We start from the raw sequence: 21,071 nt of genomic DNA, 5'->3' as shown, positions 1-21,071 counted from the left end.
CCAGGCTTCCCGTCCTTCCCGGTCACGTTTTCCCCATTGCCGACCTCAGTTTGAGCCCTGGCTGCTTCCTCGTCCCAAGACCACATGCCTCAGGTGCCCACAGGTAGCTGGGTGACACCACTTGCTCTCAGGGAGGCGGGAGATATTCAGAGCAGTGACGGGGCCAGGCTCCTGAGTGGGCAGCGCTCTGGGCCACAGTCTCTGGCGAGGGGCGCTGTCCAGGGTGCTGAGACTAAGCCCTGGCTGAGGGGTCCTGCTCGCCAATGGCAGAGCCGCCCCCATCTGCGTCCAGCCTCGGTGCCCACCTCCTCCTGAGCCCAGGTCCCTAGCCTGGCACGGAGGGCTGGCCTTCTGTTCTGGACCCTGTTCCGAGGCAACTGTTGGTCACTCAGGACCCCGGGCCGGGACCGCTGCATAATTCACGAGGTGTGGGAGAAAGGCTGGTGCAGAGCCCCTGTTAACAAGCCAGGGCTTCAAGGCGGCCGCAGAGCCGACAGCGCGGGCGGCCCCGCCCAGTCAGTCTGTCCCAGGAGCCTTGCAGGGTCTCAGACATGGACGGTCTGTGTGTCTGGACTCTCAGGGACCACCTGCCCCCGAGCCCTACTGATACACTGCTTCTTGCATCCCTTATGATTTGCACTGGGGTCCCCTCTAGTGGGCATCCCGAAACCAGCCCCAGGGGCCCACGCCAGCCAAACCCTGGGGAGCCCGGGTGTGGGCGAGGTCTCTTTCCTGGCAGGGAGCTGGGTGGGTGACATCCCAGGCGGCAGGCAGTCAGGACAGGACGAGCCGCGCTGGGTAACAATCGCTCCCAGTGCTTCCCATCGTGAGGCGCTTCTCCCTGCCCTGTGGGCAGCCTGGCCGTTTGGCAGTTGTCACGGGCGAAGGCAGAGAGCCTCAGAGGGCCCTGGCCAGCACGCAGATGCCGAGATTCAGCCGTGGCTGACACTTGGCTCCACCCGAAGCCAGCGTAGGAAGCCCAGGGAGGCTGAGCCCCACTTGCCACGTGCCTGGGAAAGGAGCAGCCGGAACTGTTCACTGAGCGCTGTTGCTAATGCCGTGTTTCTGAAACTGAGCCAGGCCTGAGCACAGCTCCCTGATGCCATGGTGATTCACGACACTGCTGTGGACATCACCCTGGGCCCACCCTCATTTATTTAAAGCATCTGACACCACTATGGGGTCTTTCTCCATCTGCACTTTCCCTGTGTTGTTTTATAACTTACTTGATCTGAAAAACTAAACACCCAAGCCAGCATCTAGCATCCACTCCCAGTGTCTAAGTCCTAAATTCTTCTTTGATTTGTGTGTACACTGTCAGCCAGCTACTGCTGCGTAACAAACAAGCCTTAGTGGCGCTTTTCCCTCCAAGTCTGCTGGTTGACGGGGGCCAGATGCCTAGTCCCTTGTAGTTCAGATGGTAAAGAATCTGCCTGCAGTGCAAGAGACCCAGATTTGATCCCTGGATTAGGAAGATCCCCTGGAGAAGGGAATGGCTACCCACTCCAGTATTCTTGCCTGGAGAGTTCCGTGGACAGAGGAGCCTGCTAGGCTACACTCCATGGGGCGCAAAGAGTCAGACATGACTGAGCGACTAACTCAAGGGTGTAGGCTCAGCAGGCAGGTTTCCCAGGTAGTGTTGGTCCAGGCCTGTCCCATACGTGACTCCTCCTCCTCTGACCTGGGGCTGGGAGAGCCGTGCTCTTCTCTGGCCAGTTTATGGTGCCAAGAGGACTAGTGGGCTCAGACCTGGCAGGTTGTCCCTTCCACCTCAGTCCCCTGGAGTCAGATGGCTGACCCAATGCCCCACGTGGGCAGACAAGAACTGCAAGGTTATGTTGCAGAGCCAGGGTCCCCATCAGAGTGGGGTCTTCTCCCTCCACCCTTCTGTAGATGGGTGTGTGTCTGCAGAGGCAGTCAAGCCTCTGCTCGCTCAGGACGGTTTATATCGCTGCTCCGGAAACACCGGCTTCTTAACCAGCCAGGTAACTGCAGCTTCACCACCGAGTGGGATTACCTGTTGAGATCCACCTCCCACACCCACCTCTCGCTGGGAGCCAGCCCACCCTCACCCACAGGCAGGAGAACCGTGGTCTTGTTGGAATCGACCTGAGTGTCCTTGGGTGCTTTATCGGGAAGTCAGTTTCTTCCTGGGGAGAGCAGGTGTCTGCGTCCTCTGCGGGAGGCAGGCGTCCTTCTGGCAGGAACAGAGGAGCCCCTGGTGATGGGAGCACATCCACCCAGGCTGGGCTCTCGAGCATCCAGGATGACACCAGCTGGAGCTGTGTCTTCATCAGCTCATTAGAACTCAGGAGAGTTTTGTATTTAAGCTTCTTTCTACAACCACACCTTTTATGATGGAGATTTCAGGGGCCACGGCAGTCTCTACGGAGCCCTCCCTGATGACCTGGCTCGTGTGAGCACTCTCGCGCTGTCCTTGGATGGCCCCACCTGCCCGCTCTTGCCCTCGCTGGCTTGGTTTACCATCTTCCCACACAGAGGGCATTTGGGTGGGACCCTGGTGGGTTCTCGGAGAAGGCAATGGCACCCCACTGCAGTGCTCTTGCCTGAGAAATCCATGGATGGAGGAGCCTGGTAGGTTGCAGTCCATGGTGTCGCTAAGAGTCGGACATGACTGAGTGACTTCACTTTCACATTTTACTTTCATGCATTGGAGAAGGAAATGGCAACCCACTCCAGTGTTCTTGCCTGGAGAATCCCAGGGACAGGGGAGCCTGGTGGGCTGCCGTCTATGGGGTCGCACAGAGTCGGACACGACTGAGGCGACTTAGCAGCAGTAGCAGCAGCAGCAGCAGCATGGTGGGTTCTGGAGATGCATCTGCTTTTGAATCTCTGCCCTGTGGTCCGGTGTGTGACCCGAAGCAAGTTGCTTACTTGCTCAAGCCTCAGTTTTCTCATCTGTGAAATGGGACGATGATGCAGGAGCTGCTCTAGCTTCTGTGGGTTTTCATTGTGATGGTGGGCAGAGTCCTCAGCACAGAGCCTGCATGCAGTGGGCCCATCAGTGGAAGCCACCGCACCTGCGTGTGGCCCCCAGCTCCCCAGACAGGTCTGGAGTCAGTGCCCTGATGGTCTTTTTCAAACTGAAGTATCGCTGACTCACTACACTTAGTCTCTGCTCTACAGCAAAGTGACTCAGTGACGCATACGTGTACATTTTTCGTATTCTTTTCCACTACCACAGGATACTAAGTAGAGTTTTCTGTGTTGTACAGCAGGACCTTGTTGTTTATCCATCCTAGATATAATAGCTTGGGCATGAGTTTGAGCAAGCTCCGGGAGTTGGTGATGGACAGGGAGCCTGGCGTGCTGCAGTCCATGGGGTCGCAGAGTCAGACATGACTGAGCAATTGAACTGATATCATAGCTTGCATCCCTCACGACCTTTAATCACATCAGGGTGTTTTTAACTGACAGGGCCTGGAGGGCCGGAATTCCCACTCAGATAGCTCCGACTATGCCTTGTGAAAATAGTGACCCACGGCCTGTTTTATGCTTTGCCCAGACTTTTCTTAACATTCCCAAGTCTCAGAGAAGTTTCGTACTCAAGATGTGCAGAATAAAAACTTTCAGAGTAATCAGGTGAGAAGGACCTGAACCAAAGAAAGAGATTATAAGCGAGATTTAAGGGGCGTTCGGGTCGGTGACACTTCTGGTCACCTGAAGCCTGACTGGAGACCCTTGTATTGTTAGTACTGGAAACCTTCCAGGGGTGTACCTGCCCACACTTCTCCCAGAGTAAACAGCATCTGCTGGCTGTAATTGTCCCTCCCCTGGTGACTGAAGCCTGCTGTCCTGAGCGTCGAGGAAGATGGAGTGAGGTGAATAGAATTACAGTGGAGCTGGAGTGTTCCCTGGAAAACAAACGCTGCCGCTGAAAACCCCGAGAGTGCTTCCTTCTCTGAGAGCAATGTGGGAGGAAAAAGCCTGTCAGTTTGGCTTGTGAACAACCAGGGTTTGCCTGTTCGACTAGAAAATATCACGGATCAGTTTTGCCTATTCTGCCGTCATTTTGTACACCTTCACGTTGTTAACATGAATCCTCACAGCGCCTCTGATTTTAGATCTGGAAAATGTAATTTGGGTTAAAACTCGATGGGGAGTCGCTGGGGCGCTGGGTTGCCGTGGTGACGTGCTGGGGCGGGGAGATGCGCGCAGGAGCCTCTGGGTTGGGCTCTGTCTTTGCACCAGCTGGTGGGCCTCCTCTTTCCAGGCCCCGCCCCCACCTGCTGCCTCCCTGAATCTCTGCCCAGTACTGAGATGTTCCTGGGGTCCCCGGGCCTGGCGCAGGCTTATTGGCAGAACTCGGATTTTCTCCGCCTACAGAGGGACAGAGAGCCTCCGAGGAGCTAACTCTTTCTAGCTCCAGGGGGTAGATCTCCGTTGGGCTGAGCTGAACATCATCATTTTTGTTCCATACCATTGATGGAGTTAGGCCAGGTCACAGGACAGTTCTGGATAATGAGAGCGGGAGTCCGCCAGGGGCATCTGGAACTTTCCTTACAAACAGGAGTTTACAGGCGAGGAAATACTTGTTCCGACTCTAGGTGTCGCATCTGAGGACTGGAAGCTGAGGACCACAGGTGACACTGCACACCTGGGCAGGAAAGTCACGAGGGTGGCAGAGAAGCCGAGCCAGAGGTGGGGTGTCGCTGAGACCCTGAGCTAACCATTCTGGGCATGTCTTTTTATCCGGAGACAAACTTTATTCCCGAATTGCGCTCCCCTAAACTCATATGCCGTGGAGAAGGCAATGGCACCCCACTCTAGGACTCTTGCCTGGAAAATCCCATGGACAGAGGAACCTGGTAGGTTGAGGTCCATGGGGTCGCGAAGTCGGACACGACTGAGCGATTTCCCTTTCACTTTTCACTTTCATGCATTGAAGAAGGAAATGGCAACCCACTCCAGTGTTCTTGCCTGGAGAATCCCAGGGACGGGGGAGCCTGGTGGGCTGCCGTCTATGGGGTCGCACAGAATTGAATACGACTGAAGTAACTTAGCAGCAGCAGCAAACTCATATGCCGAAGTCCTCCCCCTTGTACCTATGAATGTAATTGTATTTGGAGGTAAGGTCTTTCTTTCAGTCTTGCTTATGTATCGTGGCTGTGCTGGGTCTCCGTTGCCATGAGGACTTCCTCTAGCCGTGGCGAGTGGAGGCTACTCTCTAGCTGTGTGCGAGCTTCTCACGGCCGCGGCTTCTCGTTGCAGAGCAAGGGCTCCAGGCGCTCAGGTTTCAATAGTTGCGGCGGGCCGGCTCAGTAGTTGTGGCACATGCGGCATGTAGGTCCTTCCTGGACCTGGGATCGAACCAGTGTCCCCTGCACTGCAAGACGGACTCTTCACCACCGGGCCACCAGGGAAGCCCGAGGTTCCTCTTATGAGAGACTGGTCAAGTTGGATCATGAGTTACTGCACGGCTGTTAGCGTAGCGGATGCCGCCTTGGGCCGGCACACACGCCATCCTTCTGCTGACCCCACCCAGGGCTGTGCGCTGCAGTACGTTTCCTCTCTGTCATCAGGGGCTTTGCGGTGGGCAGGCACTGCATAGCCGTCGCCAGGTCCAGGTGGCCTCAGGGCTCTCTTAGCCTCCAGACAATCACGTAGACCGATGACGTGTTCCAGGCAGCCCCAAGACTAGTGACCCATTCACAGACCTGCTCTGCCCGTGGCCTCCTCACAAGCCCCACACCTTTCATGCGCTCCTGCTCAGGCGTGTGGATGGGCTTCTTTTCCCACTGTCTCAGACACACCGTGACCTCACACTGGCGTTTAGCATCTGCTGGTCTCTCTCCCAAGGAGCCTGGACACGCCTCACCTGCACCCAGCCGCCTGCACCCTCCCGTGTGCAGCCCTCCCACCCTCAGAGGCCTGCCTGTGAACTGACCATCCTCCCGGGGTGGGCTGCAGTGGGCTGGCGGCCTTCAGGTTCCACCTGTGCTCACTCGTGTGCCTGAGTCCTGCAGTGGCCTCCCAGGGAGGGTCTGGGCCTGGGTGCTGGCTCTTGGCTTCCACCCGTCCCCATGTGACCTCTCGGTCAGTAGTCCCTCTGGGCTCTGAACAGGACAGTCAGACATTCCAAGAGGGCAAAGGTGAATGCTCCCAGGCCCCTTGAGGCCTGGCCCTGCACACATCACTCCCCTCATTGCTGTTGGGCAGCCCAGCAGTGTGGGAAGATAGAATGGCATCAAAACACGGCCTTTCCTAATCTCAGAATGTCTCGGAGCACATGAGGCTCTCCTTTCTGGAGCTGACCCATACTCCTCTGTCCTCTGCAAACCCTGAGTGGCTGTGGTCAGGATGGTGGTCTTCTCTTACCTTCCTTTGTAACTCCTGCACCTGGTACGGTGCCCAGAAGAGGGAAAGGGCTTTAATATTTCTTGAATGATCAGATGAATGAGACACAGTGATGTCTCCAGGTTCATTTAAAAAGCAGCTATTTTGCTAATGAGGATCCTTTGTAAGGCTAAATTTTCCCCGCTTTAAACATCTGAAACGACTTGACAGGAGCGGGTAGAAGAGTTAAGGAGATTACGGTGCACCTTCTCGGTGGGATATTATACGCAGCTTTGATAACAGTCACCGCTGCGCAGCACGTCAAGGATATACTGATAGCAAAGAACTGAATGAGGAAAGTGGGGCCAGGAAGACACGACTGCAGTAGCGTCATGCCATCGGTCAAATGCTGATACATCGCTCCCCGGCTGACACAGCTGCTCCCGCGGGGGAAGCACCCACTCCTGGGAGCTGGTGGTCTCTGTCGGTCCCGCCTGGCCATCTCCTGCTTGTCCTCAGAGCCTGGCTCAAGCGCCGGCGCTCGGGAGGCTCTGAGGTCCAGCCGCGCGCGTGCCGTGACTCTCCCCGCCCTCGCCCATGCTTTCCTCACGCCGCGTCTCTGCACCGGGCACGGCTGAGACGTGGTGCCCGGGGTGCCAGGGGGCTTAACAGTAGAGGTGCGTTTCCTCATGGTTCTGGACACCAGAGGTCTGAAGTCGAGGTGTCGGCGAGGCCGCATTCCTCCTGAAACCTCTGAGGAGGGCCTTTCCCGCCTCTACCGACACAGAGCGGAGGCTGATGACCGTCAGCTTGCAGGCGCATAGCCTCAGCCTCTGCGCCTGCCACCCCGAGGGTCTTCATCCGTGTCTCCCTCCCTCCCGGTCTCTGGGTCTCTCCTCTCCTTCCCAGACCCAGTCACCCTAATGACCTCATCTGAGCTTGACCATCTGCCGAGACCCTGTCTCTAGATAAGGTCACCTCCACCGGTGCCGGGGCAGGGCACAAATCCCGGCAGACACAGCTCTGCCCATGAGAGCGGGAGAGGGAGGGGAGGAGGGAGGTGGCTACAGGATGCAGGGCACCTGAATCTGAGACTTGCTCCCAGGCCAGCCGGCTTCCCGTGTGCCTGGCCGGCACTCACGCTTCCCCTGGCGGCTCTGGGCTGCCAGGGTCTCCAGCCCTGGAGGACTCCCGGGGGGCTGTGCTCCTCCAGGCCCCAGCTCAGGGTCACTGGGGTGGCTCGTCTCTGGCCTCTCAGCTCATTTCCCACCCTCCCCTCATGGAACAGCAGCGCCGCCGGCCCCCACACTTCTGGGTCTTGTGGACAAAACTTTCAAGAAAGACTTAAGCAATGGGCACCGCTTCCACTTTCAGGAGACTGAGCGTCCTTTGACGGGTGTTGGGGGGCGCCGCCCTTGTCAGGACAGCACCCTCCAGGGGTCAGGGCTCAACTTCCCGGAGGAGCTGGGGCCCTGCTTAAAGGAGACAGGTAGCTTGGTGGTGGGATGCAGGCAGAGCCTGGGCCCCTCCCGGCTCTGTGTCTTAGCATCTGGCCAGGAGAATCTGCTGGTCACCCATGCTGGCACCCGGACCAACTGCTACAGGTGGCTCTGGGGGTTCAGGCAGCCTCGCTCACCCTACTGGTCCCAGCAGGGTGTCTGCAGCCCCCACCCCGCACTGTGGGTTTCTGTGCCCCTTGCTGAGCTCGCTGCCCTCCAGGCAAGCGCAAGTGCCTTGAGGGCCTGGCTGGGACCTACTCCTGCGTCTCCCCTGTTCTTTGCGTCACCTTGCAGACTTCAGGTCCTTGAACGCGGGTGACTCCTGAGCCTCTAGGGCGTGTGTCCAGCAGGGTGTGGGAGTGGGCCGTGGGAAGAGGGGTCTGGACCCCCATGTCACACGTGTTCTCTTGCAGGAGTGGTGTCAACACAGGGGCCAGCAGGCTGCAGGCTTCCCGGGCACTGTCCCCACCCACAGGGCTGGGAGTGGGGTGCCCCCAGCCTGCCCTCTGCAGCCCCCAGGGACCATCCTGACGGCTCCGACACCCGCCTCGTCTCCTCCCCATTTCCAAGTCTCACTTCCAGCAAGAGAGAGAGAAAAGGCCAGGAGAGAGGAGGAGGCAGACGGAGGGAGGAGACAGGCAGGCCCAGCTGGGGGGAGGGCTCGCCCTCTGGCAGGCAACGTGACCCGCCAACCCCCTCAGGAGGCTTCAGGCCCGCCGCCTGCTCTAATAAACTCGAAACTCCAGTGACTTAAGTGAAGATTTCAGATTAACATTTAAATTAATGCCGGACTAGAAATCTGGAGGCCCAGGTCGCTGATGTGACTGTGTTAACTTGTTCTGTGACCTGGGGCGAAAATGTGAAATGATCTGTTCTGCTCGAGCCACCCCTTCCCTGCGCAGGGGAGGTCAGGACGCAGGCCTGGACGACCTCACGCCCTCCAGGGCTGTCCGGGAAGCCCTGCCTCCGGCGTGGGTGGGGCTCACCTCTGCCCCGAGCCGCTCTGCTTGACCTGCGAGTGTGGGCCCTGGAGGCTGGGACTCCAGGCAGCTGGTGCCACAGAAGAGAAGGCAGGGCCAGGGGCGTGGGGACCACGGCAACCCCGCCGTCAACTCTGCTTTCCTCTCCCCAGCCTGCCCCGGCTCTCCCCAGACTTGGCCCTAGCTGAAAGGAGCAGAACATTAACAGGACAGATTGCCCGGGGGGTAGGCACGGCGGCCAGGTTCACCCCGTGGGCTCCACAGAGCCTGGAGCATCCTAGACCTGCCAGATCCTGGAACATCCTGGAACCCGAGTCTGCAGGCACAGAGCAGAGAGCCACGCAGGACTGGGGTCCCAGGAGGGCTGCCGGGTCCAGCTGGGCGGGGGTGGTCGGTCTGCTGAGTGGATGTGGACGCTAGGTGGCTTCTAGGTTATCCTCCTCCTCTGATGAAGAGAGAGCTAAGTGAGGCAGAGGAGCGAAGCAGGCACCCCAGGGCAGGCTCAGAAGCCCCGGGCTGTGAACAGGGACCCCACTGCCCTCCAAGCAGCAGCTGTATCAGGAAGGGCTGGGGGGCACTGCTGGAGCGTGGAGACCCCTGGTCCCCCGGGCCCTGCTCCGCGGGGCTCCTCAGGCCGGCCTGCCACGGCCCTCTTGGGGGGACCCATGTCGCCCCCGGAAGCCGCCTCCCAGCACTGTGGCCACACCAGACACTGCCCCTTCGCACTGACCGTTCCCTTCCCTGTGGCCGAGAGACGGGTTCCCACTCCCTTCCCCTTCCTGGGAGCAAGGAGCGAAGGGGGTCAGGAGCCTCAAGGACACTCTTCCTCACACCTTTCCGTCCCCAGGGATCCTGAGCCGTCCTCAGCCGCAACGGGCACCCGTGCTTTCTTCCTGAGAGGCCTCCCGGCCGTGGTGCTGGGCCATCCGCCAGCCGCGAGGCTGAGGGTGTGTGGTCCCCACCCCCACCGGTGGGCTCGGCGGGTCAGGGACTCCCTGGTGACCCTTTCCTGGGGCCGTAATGGACTCGGAAGGGCAGTGCTGAGGCCCCTCACAGAGGAGGGAAGCTGCCATCCAGGGGGCCGGGAGAGCTGCCCCGAGTGCCCAGGGCACTGGTCCAGCGTGACAGGAGGGCATCACGGGGTCAAGAGCCTTCAGGAAGGTGCTGGGATGCCAAGTTACGAGGCCCCGGAAGCTGGGAAGGAGGCGTGTGGCTGCAGGCTGGGCTTGGAGGAGCAGGCCGTGCCAGGCTCTCCAGGCTTCGGGCCACTGTCTGCTGCCCTTCCAACTCCCACTGGCTCCTTGTACCGACGAGCTATTCTCGGAGCCCTGGGGATGGAGAAAGAGCAGGTGTCACTCAGGAGGCCGGCACCTCCATAGTAGGTAACCCTAGTGATCAAGGACGGCTCACACTGCCCGAGGGTCACCCAGTCAGCAGCTGGGCTGGGTGACCCATTGCTTGCCCGCGCGCCACCGCAGACGTGCTGGGCGGCCTGCAGAGTGGGACTGGGGAACGTCGTCCAGTCTCTCTAAGCCTCACCGTGACACAGGGTCACTCTCCAGGCTCCGAGGAGTGTCGAAAGTGTGGCTCATGACCCAGCATGGGGCAGGCAGGACGTGTCTGTAGTGATGTCGGCGAGACTGTGATTGCTTCTTGCTACCGTTGACGCAGGCTGAGCCCACGCCATCCCACTATGGTGTACGATCAGGTTGTCCAGTCGCTTGGTCAGGTCCGACTCTTTGTGATCCCGTGGACGGCAGCACACAAGGCTTCCCTGTCCTTCACCATCTCCCAGAGTTTGCTCAAACTCAAGTCCATTGAGTCAGTGATGCTAACCAGGAAACAGCGCTAAAACCAGGGTCAGCCATGCCCGTGTTCAGATTTGGGAATTTAAAGGTTATGCTGTTCACCCCTGAAAGGCAGCGCTCAAATCAGACAGAAAACGTGTGCGCGCCTCGTTTAACACCAGGCGAGGGGCTGTGAGCAGCCCAGGCTTTGCTGGGCTCCTCCGACATCCGTGTCAGAATAGGGGCAAAGACAGCAATTTCAGAACCAGTGTCCTGTTGAGCAAACGAGGCTGATGTTGGAGGCATCGTTACTTCATTTACTTTTTCTTGGTGAGAATTCTCAGCTGGGCAGCTCTGCCTGAGAAGAGGAGCAGAATCAGCTCCAGAACTGGGTGGAAAGTTCAGTTTCAGAGGTTCCCTGAGATTTTAAATTCAGCCAAAGTGTGTCTTTAGGAGCAGGGCCCCGTTTCTGACAATGCGCTTCCCTTTGCTGAGCCTCCGAGGGTGTAATGGCTGTGACCCAGTGTGGCTCAGGGAACTCTGAAAGACTCGGAGCGAAGGCCTCTCTATTCTTTAACAAAAAAGTGTTTTACATGAAAACGTAAAATGTATGTGGTTTATGAAAAACACAGGGGCAAAAGCATAAGCAAAGGAAGCCTCAGCCTGGCTCCCTGAAAACTCTGCACGTCTTGGCCTGTGCTGAGGCAACCAGAGGACAGGAGCTTGTCCCAGCCCCGGGGACTGTGGGCTCGAGACTCTGCAGCTGGACTGAGGCTCGGGTGGGGGGCCCTTCCAGGAGTAACGCGCACTCCTTGCCTTGTTTAGCATGCAGGGCTCTGATGGACGAAGTGGAGTACGACGTCACCAAGGCTCGGCAGGAGAAGACCAAGGTGGGCTCCTTCCGAATAAATCCTGATGGGACGCAGGAGAGGAGAAAGGTAGCGGAAAAGAAATTATGTCCCCGTGTATAATTGCGGGTGCGGGCAATTACCAGCCATTTATCCAAACAGCAGTTGGTCTTAATCTTCTAACCTTTCTCTTGTTCAGGGTATCAGCTCTAAATTGCTTCTGAGTCCTGGGGGACCCAAAGTAATCTTTAAGCTTGAAATTGAAGTCTCTCTCCCAGCACCTAAATTTTGTGTCTTGTCAAGTCGGAAGGCGTTTCGGCACTATTGTGCATCAGGATAAAAATAGCGCTTCCACGGTTCTTGGGTGAGGCCTGCAGGGGACCCAGAGCGGCTGCGGGGGCTGCCTAGGGACCTCAGAGGCTGAACGCCTCCCCCAGGCTCCCCAGCCCTGCCGCCAAGATCCGCAGAGTATTCTCCCGGGGGTAAGGATGCGAGACCCGTCTTTGAGACAGACTCAGTCACTTGTCTGAGTGGAAAGATGGATATGCTTCCTTCATGGAACCCACCCGGGAGGGCCCCCCCTCCACCACCCCGCCCCACCCTGCCCTGAGTGTCTGATGGCAGGGGTCTAAGGATCCAAGAGGGAGGGTCTAGGTGGGGCCAGGGCAAACCTGGGCTCCTGTCTTCTCCCCCCGCCCAGCACTCAGGTGGTAAGTGCTCAGAAGAGTAAGTGATTTCATAGTCATCCTAAGCAAAACAGGGGCTTCCCTGGTGGCGTAGCTGGTAAAGAATCTGCCTGCAATGCAGGCCACCTGGGTTCAATCCCTGGGTCTGGAAGATCCCCTGGAGGAGGGCATGGCAACCCACCTCAGTATGCTTGCCTGGAGAATCCCTGTGGACAGAGGAGCCTGGTGGGCTACAGTTCATGGGGTCGCAAAGAGTCAGACGTGACTGAGCCACTCACACACAAGTGGAACAAGTCTGGAAAAGGTGTTGCACAATATCACCCAACGTGCTCAGGGCTGAACGGAAGTTAGGTTTGGGTTTCCTGTTGGTTTGGTCCAGTACTTGAACAAATGACTGAGTTGGGCCGTCTGCTTTTTCCACCTCTTTCTGGAGCACTTGCCCATCAGACAGCATGGGAGTGGGCTGGTCAAGGCCCAGCAGGGCACTCTGAAGGGTGTCTTTAAGGACACCCTTTAAGGAGCCACCCCAAGAAGGGCAGGGCCTTCCTTCCTACATCAACCCTTCTCCCATAATTTCCCCAAGTAATTCACCAGAATTATCGGATAATTCTGATAACTCAGGTGCTTCCCCAGGAAAGATCACCGTGCACCCACGGCAGCTCCATTCAGGCCGATTCCCTGTGACAAGGTGACCTGCAGGGGCGGAGCAGCCCTGGCCTCTCCACCGGTCTCACTGTCTCCCACTGTCCAGCAGGGCAGGGAAGGTGTGTGTGCAGGGGCTAGTGCAGCCTCTAAAGTAAAGGAGGGTCACTATGGTAAGAGATTAGACTGTGGGTTACCGGACCCATTGCTGGTGCATCTGGGCCGGGACAGAGGAAGGAGTCTTTCTCTCAAGAGTGACCCAGGGGACCTGGAAGGTTCCAGAGGAGGTGGCGGGGTGGCGACCTCGGGGAGCTGGCAGCTGTTGATCAAGAACCCCGCCACGCCAGCCTTTCAGTGATTTCCTGTCCAGACAGCGACCTGCAGAGTAAACCTGCTTTCTGATGAGAACACGCAGAGCAAGTCAGCGGTGTCCCAGGGTCCCTCGGAGACAGTGGGCCCCGTGGGGCTGGGGCGGGCGCACATGGGCCCTGCCCCCTCCAAGCTCTCCCACTGCATCCCTGGGGGCTTTCCCTGGGGTCTGTGCAGAGTGCCCCGAGCTCCCACGTGGACTCACCTCCAGCAGCAACAGGCCTGCTCAGCTCCGCTCTGAGACAATCGACTTGAAACCACATCTTCAAAGTCACCGCAAACTGACTGCTGAGCCCCGAGAGCCGCCATTCTGCCACGTCCATCCCTCGGGCCAAGGTGACCTCAGAGGCCCAGTGTCCACGAGCCCCGCCGTCCTGGGGCATGTTCAGCAGTCATGGGGAGAGGCCCCCCCAAATCCAGCGCTCGGCACTGGAGCCGGGCTCTCCGGACGGGCGCAGGGAGGCGCCACAGTGCCCAGAGAAGCTGGGCTTCCAGCCACGTGTCCTGGAACCGTGCGGCTTTGTGGTCAGGGCTGGAGGCCAGTCTCCCGACCGCTGGCATACACGAGGCCAGTGACTGCGGCGGTTCCCACGCCTCACAGAACCCAGCAGCATTCCCTCCCACCTGCTCAGGAAATGCTCCCAGGCTTCAAAGCCCCGTGGCCATTTTCTCGGCCGGCCAGACTTGAAACGCAGGGGCCTTGTGCAGCGTGAAGTCAGGGCCTCACCCACCGCCTTGGATGCGGGCCTGGTGGCCTGCCGGCGGGGCTGGTGTGCAGGCGTCTCTCGGTCCTTCTGCCGCAAGGAAGCAGTGTATGCTCAGCTTGGTGTTTGAGAAGCACACGCGCGCACACACACACACACACGAAAGAAGCACCCGGCGGGACTGGGCCTGCGCTCCAGCTGGGAGAGGCCTAGACTCAGGGTGCGTCCCGACATGCTGGCCAAAGGCAGCGAGACCCATCACCTGCCTGTGCGCCTCCCCCCAAGGCCTTTTCTCTGCCCTCCACACTGCAGTGGAAGCACTGGGGCCTGTGCTGAAATCCACCCGCCCTGTCTGTTCCCTGACTCTTCCAGTGGGCGTCCCAGCTGCGATGCCGCAGCCCCCAGTCCAGGAGCTAGGGGAGCCCGGGAGACGGGCTTGGGGAGCCCGGGGAGCCTGTCCTCAGGCCACACCCGCTACAGGAGGCAGGCGCAGCTCTGCGGGGTTAGGACTTGCCCTGCCCGCCCCCGCCCCACCCCCCCCCCCCCCCCCCGCCCCACCCCCCCCCCCCCCCCCCCCCCCGCCCCACGCCGGCTCCACCCTGCTTTGGCTCAGCCGTGCGGCCTCATGTGCCCCGTGGCCCCGGGCCAGCCTGGCCTTGAGCCCTCCTCCCCTGTTTCCTCTCTCAGCTCCATACACCCCTGTGCAGGGCAGCCTGCCCCAGAGGCCGCTCACTGGACCACAGACACCGGGACACACCCCCCCGCATGGCCACCTGTAGGATGCTGGGAGGTGGGGACGTTCGGAGGGCCGGCCCTTGGAGAATGGGGTGGGGCTCGGGTGGGGTCAGCTCAGGGTTGAAGTCAGGTTTGGGGTTGGGGTGGGAGGTCAGGGTTGGGGTGGGAGGTCGGGGTGGGGTGGGAGATCAGGGTTGGAGTGGGAGGTCAGTTTTGGGTGGGAGGTCAGGGATGGGGTGGGAGGTCGGGGTTGGGGTGGGAGGTCGGGGTGGGGTGGGAGATCGGGGTTGGAGTGGGAGGTCAGTTTTGGGTGGGAGGTCGGGGTTGGGGTGGGAGGTCGGGGTTGAGGGGGGGAAGATGGGGCAGATGGGTTTTGTCCCGTATCCCCGGGGGTTCCCACTGACTCCAGGAGCCCTGCTCTCTCCTAGAGTTTTCTCCAGTGAGCAGAAAGGGCTAGACTGGGGGTGGGGCAGCGCAGGGAAGGGGATCCAGTCCCCCTGGCTGCGGCACCTCTCAGGAGCGCTCCCCCGGCCCGGGACCGTCCCCAGGGGACTCAGGCCCCAGCCGCCCCCGGAAGATCCCCTTTCACCTTCCGCCCCCTCCCCGCCACGTTTGGAGAAGTGGGGGAGGGGACAACGAACCTCCAGTGAAACCCAGACCCAGACAGGCACTGTGAGGCCCTCTCAGGCAAAGTGCGCCTCTGGCCCCCCATGCCCAGGAGGGCCACCGGGCCCCCATCAACTCCTCACCCAGCGTGGTGAGCCGGGGGACCCTTGGCGAGAGGCCCCATTTTCTCTGAGTGGTAACCAAGCCAGGCCTGAGGCGGGAGCGTCGCAGACTCAGTGGACAGCGGAGCTTGGGGCTCCCAGCCTGGCTCCAGGCCCCAGACCCGGGCAGGCCTGAGGGAGGGGCGCAGAGTGCTGAGGTGAAGAGAAGCCTCTTTTGCTTGAACTGACCCCATCCTCATGGCAGCACAGAAGCCTGTTTGCCAGCAAGATGAGAGGGTGAGTTGGACAGTCACAGGCTGCCTGGGGGCAGAGGGGAACTCAGTCCCATAGTGATGGTCAGACTGCGGGCCCCCCAACCATCGGGCCGTCAGTCAGCGTCCAGGGGTGAAACGGGCATGGGAGCATGTACGTGAAGTGTTAGAGTGCATCGTGACGACGGAAGCTGTTGTCTCCTGACGCTTTATGTAATGAGTTGCATCGGAAAAAGTGGGTCACGGCCCAAACATTGAGAGTCACGGCAGCAGATGGCCCTCCTCAGCATGGGACCGCGGCCTAAAGATGTCTCATTCGGGAGGACTGTTCGTACCCACCAGTGCCACAGGAATTGCTATTCCCCAAGCGGAAACCAACAGAACCTCTCCTCCAGGGGTTACGGCAGAAAGCAGGCTGGGTGTTGGTGGTCTGTGCAGTCCGTGGACCCAGGAACCAAGGCACCCTGGGCGCCACGGGTGTCTCCACAGCCCACGGGGGCCCCGGCGGCCTGGCTCCTGGCTCCTGGCTCCTGTCTCCCGGCTCCCAGCCGCTGTAGCTCAGAGGTTATGCTCTGGCCCCAGGGCCACCCTCAGCCAGGACGCCTGGGGCATGTTCAGCCGAGCTGGGTGTGGTGGAGAGGAGGAGTTCTCGGGCCTCAGAGGGGAGCAGGGTGAGCGCTGCGTGTGACAGCAGCGAGAGACAGATCTGGTCTTCATCCCACTCCCGGCATCAGAGCCTGATGGTGTGACCACTGCTCGTTTCAAAAAGGCGGCCCTGGGAAGCTCTCAGCGTCGAACGCCGGGCCAGCCAGCTAAAGCAGCGTCTCCTGTCCTACACAGCAGGCAGTCCGCCTGTCGGTGGCTCTGGGGGTGAGTTCGGAGGCCCAGGGACCCCAGGGGTGACCACGTCCTTTTCTGCCTTTCCTGTCTGCTGATCTTGGCAGAAAGAGAGCTCAGCCTGGTGGGCGGATGCTCCTCGTGGTCCCCGATGAGCTACCCATCTCCTGGTGTCACGTGTAGACAACATTCAGGACAGAAAAATGGAAAAGTGTTGCCTTACGCTCCTTTTCAACAAGCGGGGAATTTGTCCAAAAGACCCTGACACCCCAGCCCCAACACACTTCAGATGGTATCTTACGGTCAGGACACTGCAAGGGAGCGTGCCCGACCCGGGAGTCCCCGTGAGGTGAGGCCCGCCCTGGGGTGGGGGCCCTGCCTGAGCAGAGGAGGGTGACAGAGGCAGGTCTGTCAGCCTGAGGGTCGGGGGTCGGCGGTCCTGTGGCAGGAGGCCGCCCGGCGGCCCACACTTCCGCCCTGTGCTGTGAGCGTGAGGGCCCAGAAGACTGCGGAGACCCCGGACTGATGATGGGGCTGAAGCGGGGTGGGGGACAGTCCTGAGCTCTCTCTCGAAGTTTCCTGCAAGCGGTAGAAAGAGATGGTGTGCGGATGGGCGCAGGGCTGGAAGCTATACGGGCAAGCAGGAGTTGGGGGACTACCCTTAAAATGTTTTATGGATGTCGTCAGCCCGCGGTTGTGTGTAATTCAGCGGCTAAGTTATGTCCAGCTCTTTGTGACCCCACGGACTGCAGCACGCCAGGCTTCCCTGTCCTTCACCATCTCCCAGACTCTGCTCAAACCCATGTCCACTGAGTTGGTGATGCCATCCAACCTTATCTCATCCTCTGTCGTCCCCTTCTCCTCCTGCCCTCAATCTTCCCCAGCTTCAGGGTCTTTTCCAACGAGTTGGCTCTTCCCATCAAGTGGCCAAAATATTGGCCACTTCAGCATCAGTCCTTCTAATGAATATTCAGGTGGTGGCTAACACCTTAATTGATATATTTATTTGACAATTGTGGATAAAATTATGTTCACGTGGACCTGTGGATCAGCATGTAAAAAGTTGGGAAGGTGTAGTGCAGTTTTTAAGTACAAAAAGGAAGTGACTACTCAGCATATACAGGTACTCCCCATGAGCGAGCATCTGGTCTTGGAGGATGGGGACACAATATATGCCTCGATTTTGATGGGGTCATCCGGGCATTGCCATGAGGCTTTGGGGGGTTTTTGGCTCATCTTTCTAATGTTTTCCCATCATGGACAGATTATTACTGTGTAATTAAAAAAATTAAGTTTGGGTTGTTTTCCGAGAAATCAAAAGAATTCCATGTCATTTCAGGAATTCCAATTCTCAAAAGTAGTCTTGCTCTCAGTGAGGTGGCAGGCACGCATGGATATCTGCTGCACAGAGCACGTGCCAGCAGGCAGGTGGCCACCCCCTGGTCTGTGCAGCCTCTGGTCCTGGTTCCTGGTGGCCCACCAGGTCAGCAGTGGGGGCCGCCTTCCATCCCCACCCTTGGGAGCTTTGGGCAGTCCTGGGAAGGCAGCACTGGAGTCAGGGGGCTGGCAGCTTTGTCTCTGTTGCTGATTCTTCTCTCTGTGAGCCGCGGGGGCCCTGGACCCAGTCTCTGAGACGAGCGGATCTCCTATCTTAGGCGTCCAGAGGACATGCGCAGAATCCGTGTGTTCAGTCCTCGACAGCCTGGCTGCTGTCCCTCCAGGCTCCCTTTTCCTTCTCTCCCAGAGAAGAATGAAGAGGAGAGGCCTTTCTAGTTTTCACGCCTGGGCACTTGGGGTCCTTTGCGCCTGAGTCATTCGTTTAGCCGACGGCTTTGACTGTGTGTCGTCTTCTCTTTTATCTCTCCTTTTCTTTCTTTTATTTAAACAAGTTATATCTGAACTTTTTCTATAAAGAATCCTTTTTTTAAAAAAAAAACTATTTATTTTCGGCTGTGCTGGGGCTCCGTTGCTCCGTGTGGGCTTCCGCCAGCTGCAGCCAGCAGGGGCTACCCTCCGCTGGGACGCACAGGCTTCTCACGGCGGTGCCCTCTCTTGTTGGAGAGCTCAGGCTCGAGGCACGCGGGCGTCAGCAGCTGCAGCTCGAGGCTTCGTACGTGGCTGTGGCTCGCAGGCTTTAGCTGCCCCACGGCATCTTCCCAGACCAGGGCAGAACCCGTGTCCCCTGAACTGGCAGGCGGATTCTAACCCACTGAGCCGCCAGAGAAGTTCCTCTTCCATTTTTTTAAAAAGAGAAGCCCCCTGGCTGTTGTGCTGATTTGCTGATACAGTGCCACGGGCATCTCTCCCGCGTGAGTCCAGGGACAGCTCCCACAAGAGCTGCCCGCCGGCGCGGGTGGGCGGGGGAGGCTGCTGCTGTGGTCATTCGGGGACCCAGTCCTCGGGGTCCCCTGCATGTTCCGAGGAGGGTGGGGACATCGGGGCAGGGGGCTCCTGAGAAGGTCCGGGGGGCAGACTGAGAGTGGGATGTCTGCCTTCTGCCCGCACAGCCTGGCTCGGGCTCTGACACCCGCGCTCACCTGGCTGATTGCCAGGGAGCTGGGCCAGGTGACCACAGGCGGTTTCGCCCTGTGGCCGCTGGGGACAGGCTGTGCCGCGGTGGCTCTGTGGTCACCAGGCATCTACCGTGTCACCCAAGTGAGGGTTCCTCAAACTGACGACCTGCAGCCCCAGCGCAGAGCAGCTAAAGCCGATAATCTCCCGATGCAATGGGGTCAGTCACCCACCTCGGGCTTGTTGAAGCCCGGCTTTGCTCCGCAGACACTAAGGTCCTGGGAGGCCCCAGATGGACGCCTCTGCAGGCCTGTGCCTGGCATGGTCCCATCTTACACGTGACCTGACCTCAGCGCCTCTAACCTGGTGAGGCCGGCCGGCCCAGATCTGCAGACAATCTTGCACCCACCCCATCTCAGTCAGGGGTGTGCCGAGTGTGACAATCTCTGCGGTGATTTTAAATAGAGGGGACTGAATGCAGGGTTTCCGGGCTTAGATGCTCCCACGCAGCCACCAGGAGGGCTGGGGACCAAGGCCTGGCGGCCAGAAGGTTCAGGAAGGTTGGCGCTGAATGGGCGCAGCTGTGGCTGCTCCGGCCGTGGGGCCAGGACCCTGGGACGAGGGCGGGACTTTGGATTCCTCACCCTGGCCAGCTCGCTGCCCCCTGCCCCCTGCCCAGCTGTGCACATCTGGGCCCTGCAGGACTGCCAGTTTCTTCCTCCCGCGGGGCTGACAGGCTGGCGTCCCCTGTACTCGGCAGACTCCACACCGGCCTCTCGCCCCTGCCGGAGGGCCCCGAGCTGTCTGAGTTGCCCTGGGCCTGTCCCCGGGGTGGCACTGCCACTGGCTGGACCACCAGGTTGGAACCGCCCTCGGTGGGCAAACCCTCTTCCTCCTCAGCCTCAGCCGCCCCCTGAGAGGCCAGGGTGCAAATGCAAACCTGAGGGGCAGGAGCGAGTGTGTGCAGGTGCGTGCGATGTGCGTGTGCATGGGTGTGAGCGTGCACACACACACACACTCTCATGGCACAAACCTGTGAGGGCGCAGTTGCCGGTCTCAGAGCCGAGAGGGGAGACTGGGTCACCCGAGTGTGGTGGGGGCGGTGGGAGGTACCAGCGTGGGCAGGCCTGGCTGGGACCCACCCAGAGGCGGACGCTGGGGGCCCCCGAGCACGGCAAAGACACAGCTCTGCCCACGAACCTCGAGCCCTGGCCGGGCGCTCGGTGCGCTTCCGGGCAGGACCACCAGGGGGCCCTTTTCCCCAGGGCTTGCCGTCCAGCCGGCGCCTCAACAAGGGTTAACCTTCCCCCACCCCCAAACCACGGGGATTAAACACTCACGGCGTCCCCAGGGCATGCAGGGTAGAGGGTGACGCGAAATTAAAAGGGAAGGAGATTATTTTTAACCCTCTCGGTAGGTGTTGAAACAACGCAGGGAGGGCCAAGCCGCTGAGTCGGTCGCCTTAGACTGAGGCTGGAAGGACGGTCGCTGCCACTGGGAGCAGGTAATTAGACTGCCCATTTTTCTTTCCTAAGGAAGAGAATTGCTTTAATCCCATAGACATTGCTTCTCCGGTCAAAGGTGCTCAGATTTTCACTGCCCTGGATGCTGTTGGTGAGTGGAATTCAGAGTCGAGGTCGACCTCTGCCTCTGGGGTGGACTGCGGAAGGCGAGTGTCCCGCGCGTCCTAAAGAACACCCTGCAGGTCGCCGGGTCTTCTCTGGGCCTTGTTCTGGGAACTCTCTCTTCCCAGCCGTCAGCAGAGTGATCTGCAGCCTCTGCTGCCTGGGCATGCACTTAAAAATTCAGGGAACAAGCATTCATGTTGCTTTGAGAGTCTTTTTGGGGATGGCATGAGCTTTCCTTTTTTTTTTTTTAATCCAGATTTTACACTTTTTATTTTGTATTGGGGTATGGCCAATTAACAATGTTGTGGTAGTTTCAAGCGAACCGCCAAGGGACTCAGCCATACATATACCTGTATCTATCCTCCCCAAACCTCGCAAACTTTCCTTTTTTCCCCCTCTCTCTTTCTGACTGATCGGCACTTTCCAGGATTGACTACAGAGCAGTCCTTCTTATGTATTTATTTTACTGAAGTAGAGTTGATTTACAATGTTGGGTTGATTTCTGCTGCACACCAAAGTGACTGAGTTATTCACACACAGATGCATCTTTTTTGTATTCTTCTCCATTA

General features: G+C 59.1%; 1 protein-coding gene across 1 annotated transcript in view; it reads left to right on the top strand.

Annotated features, from left to right (window-relative positions):
• CNPY1 (canopy FGF signaling regulator 1) overlaps positions 1-21,071 on the top strand; it is a 57,282-nt gene that overhangs the window by 4,790 nt on the left and 31,421 nt on the right. Inside the window, exon 2 of the mRNA XM_069587197.1 lies at positions 11,389-11,501. Within this exon, the coding sequence (XP_069443298.1) occupies positions 11,389-11,501 (113 nt within the window). The remainder of the gene's footprint in view (positions 1-11,388; positions 11,502-21,071) is intronic.

This window comes from Ovis canadensis, chromosome 4 (genome assembly GCF_042477335.2).
Source record: "Ovis canadensis isolate MfBH-ARS-UI-01 breed Bighorn chromosome 4, ARS-UI_OviCan_v2, whole genome shotgun sequence".
NCBI lineage: Eukaryota > Metazoa > Chordata > Mammalia > Artiodactyla > Bovidae > Ovis > Ovis canadensis.
This window is presented reverse-complemented; position numbering and strand designations above follow the sequence as displayed.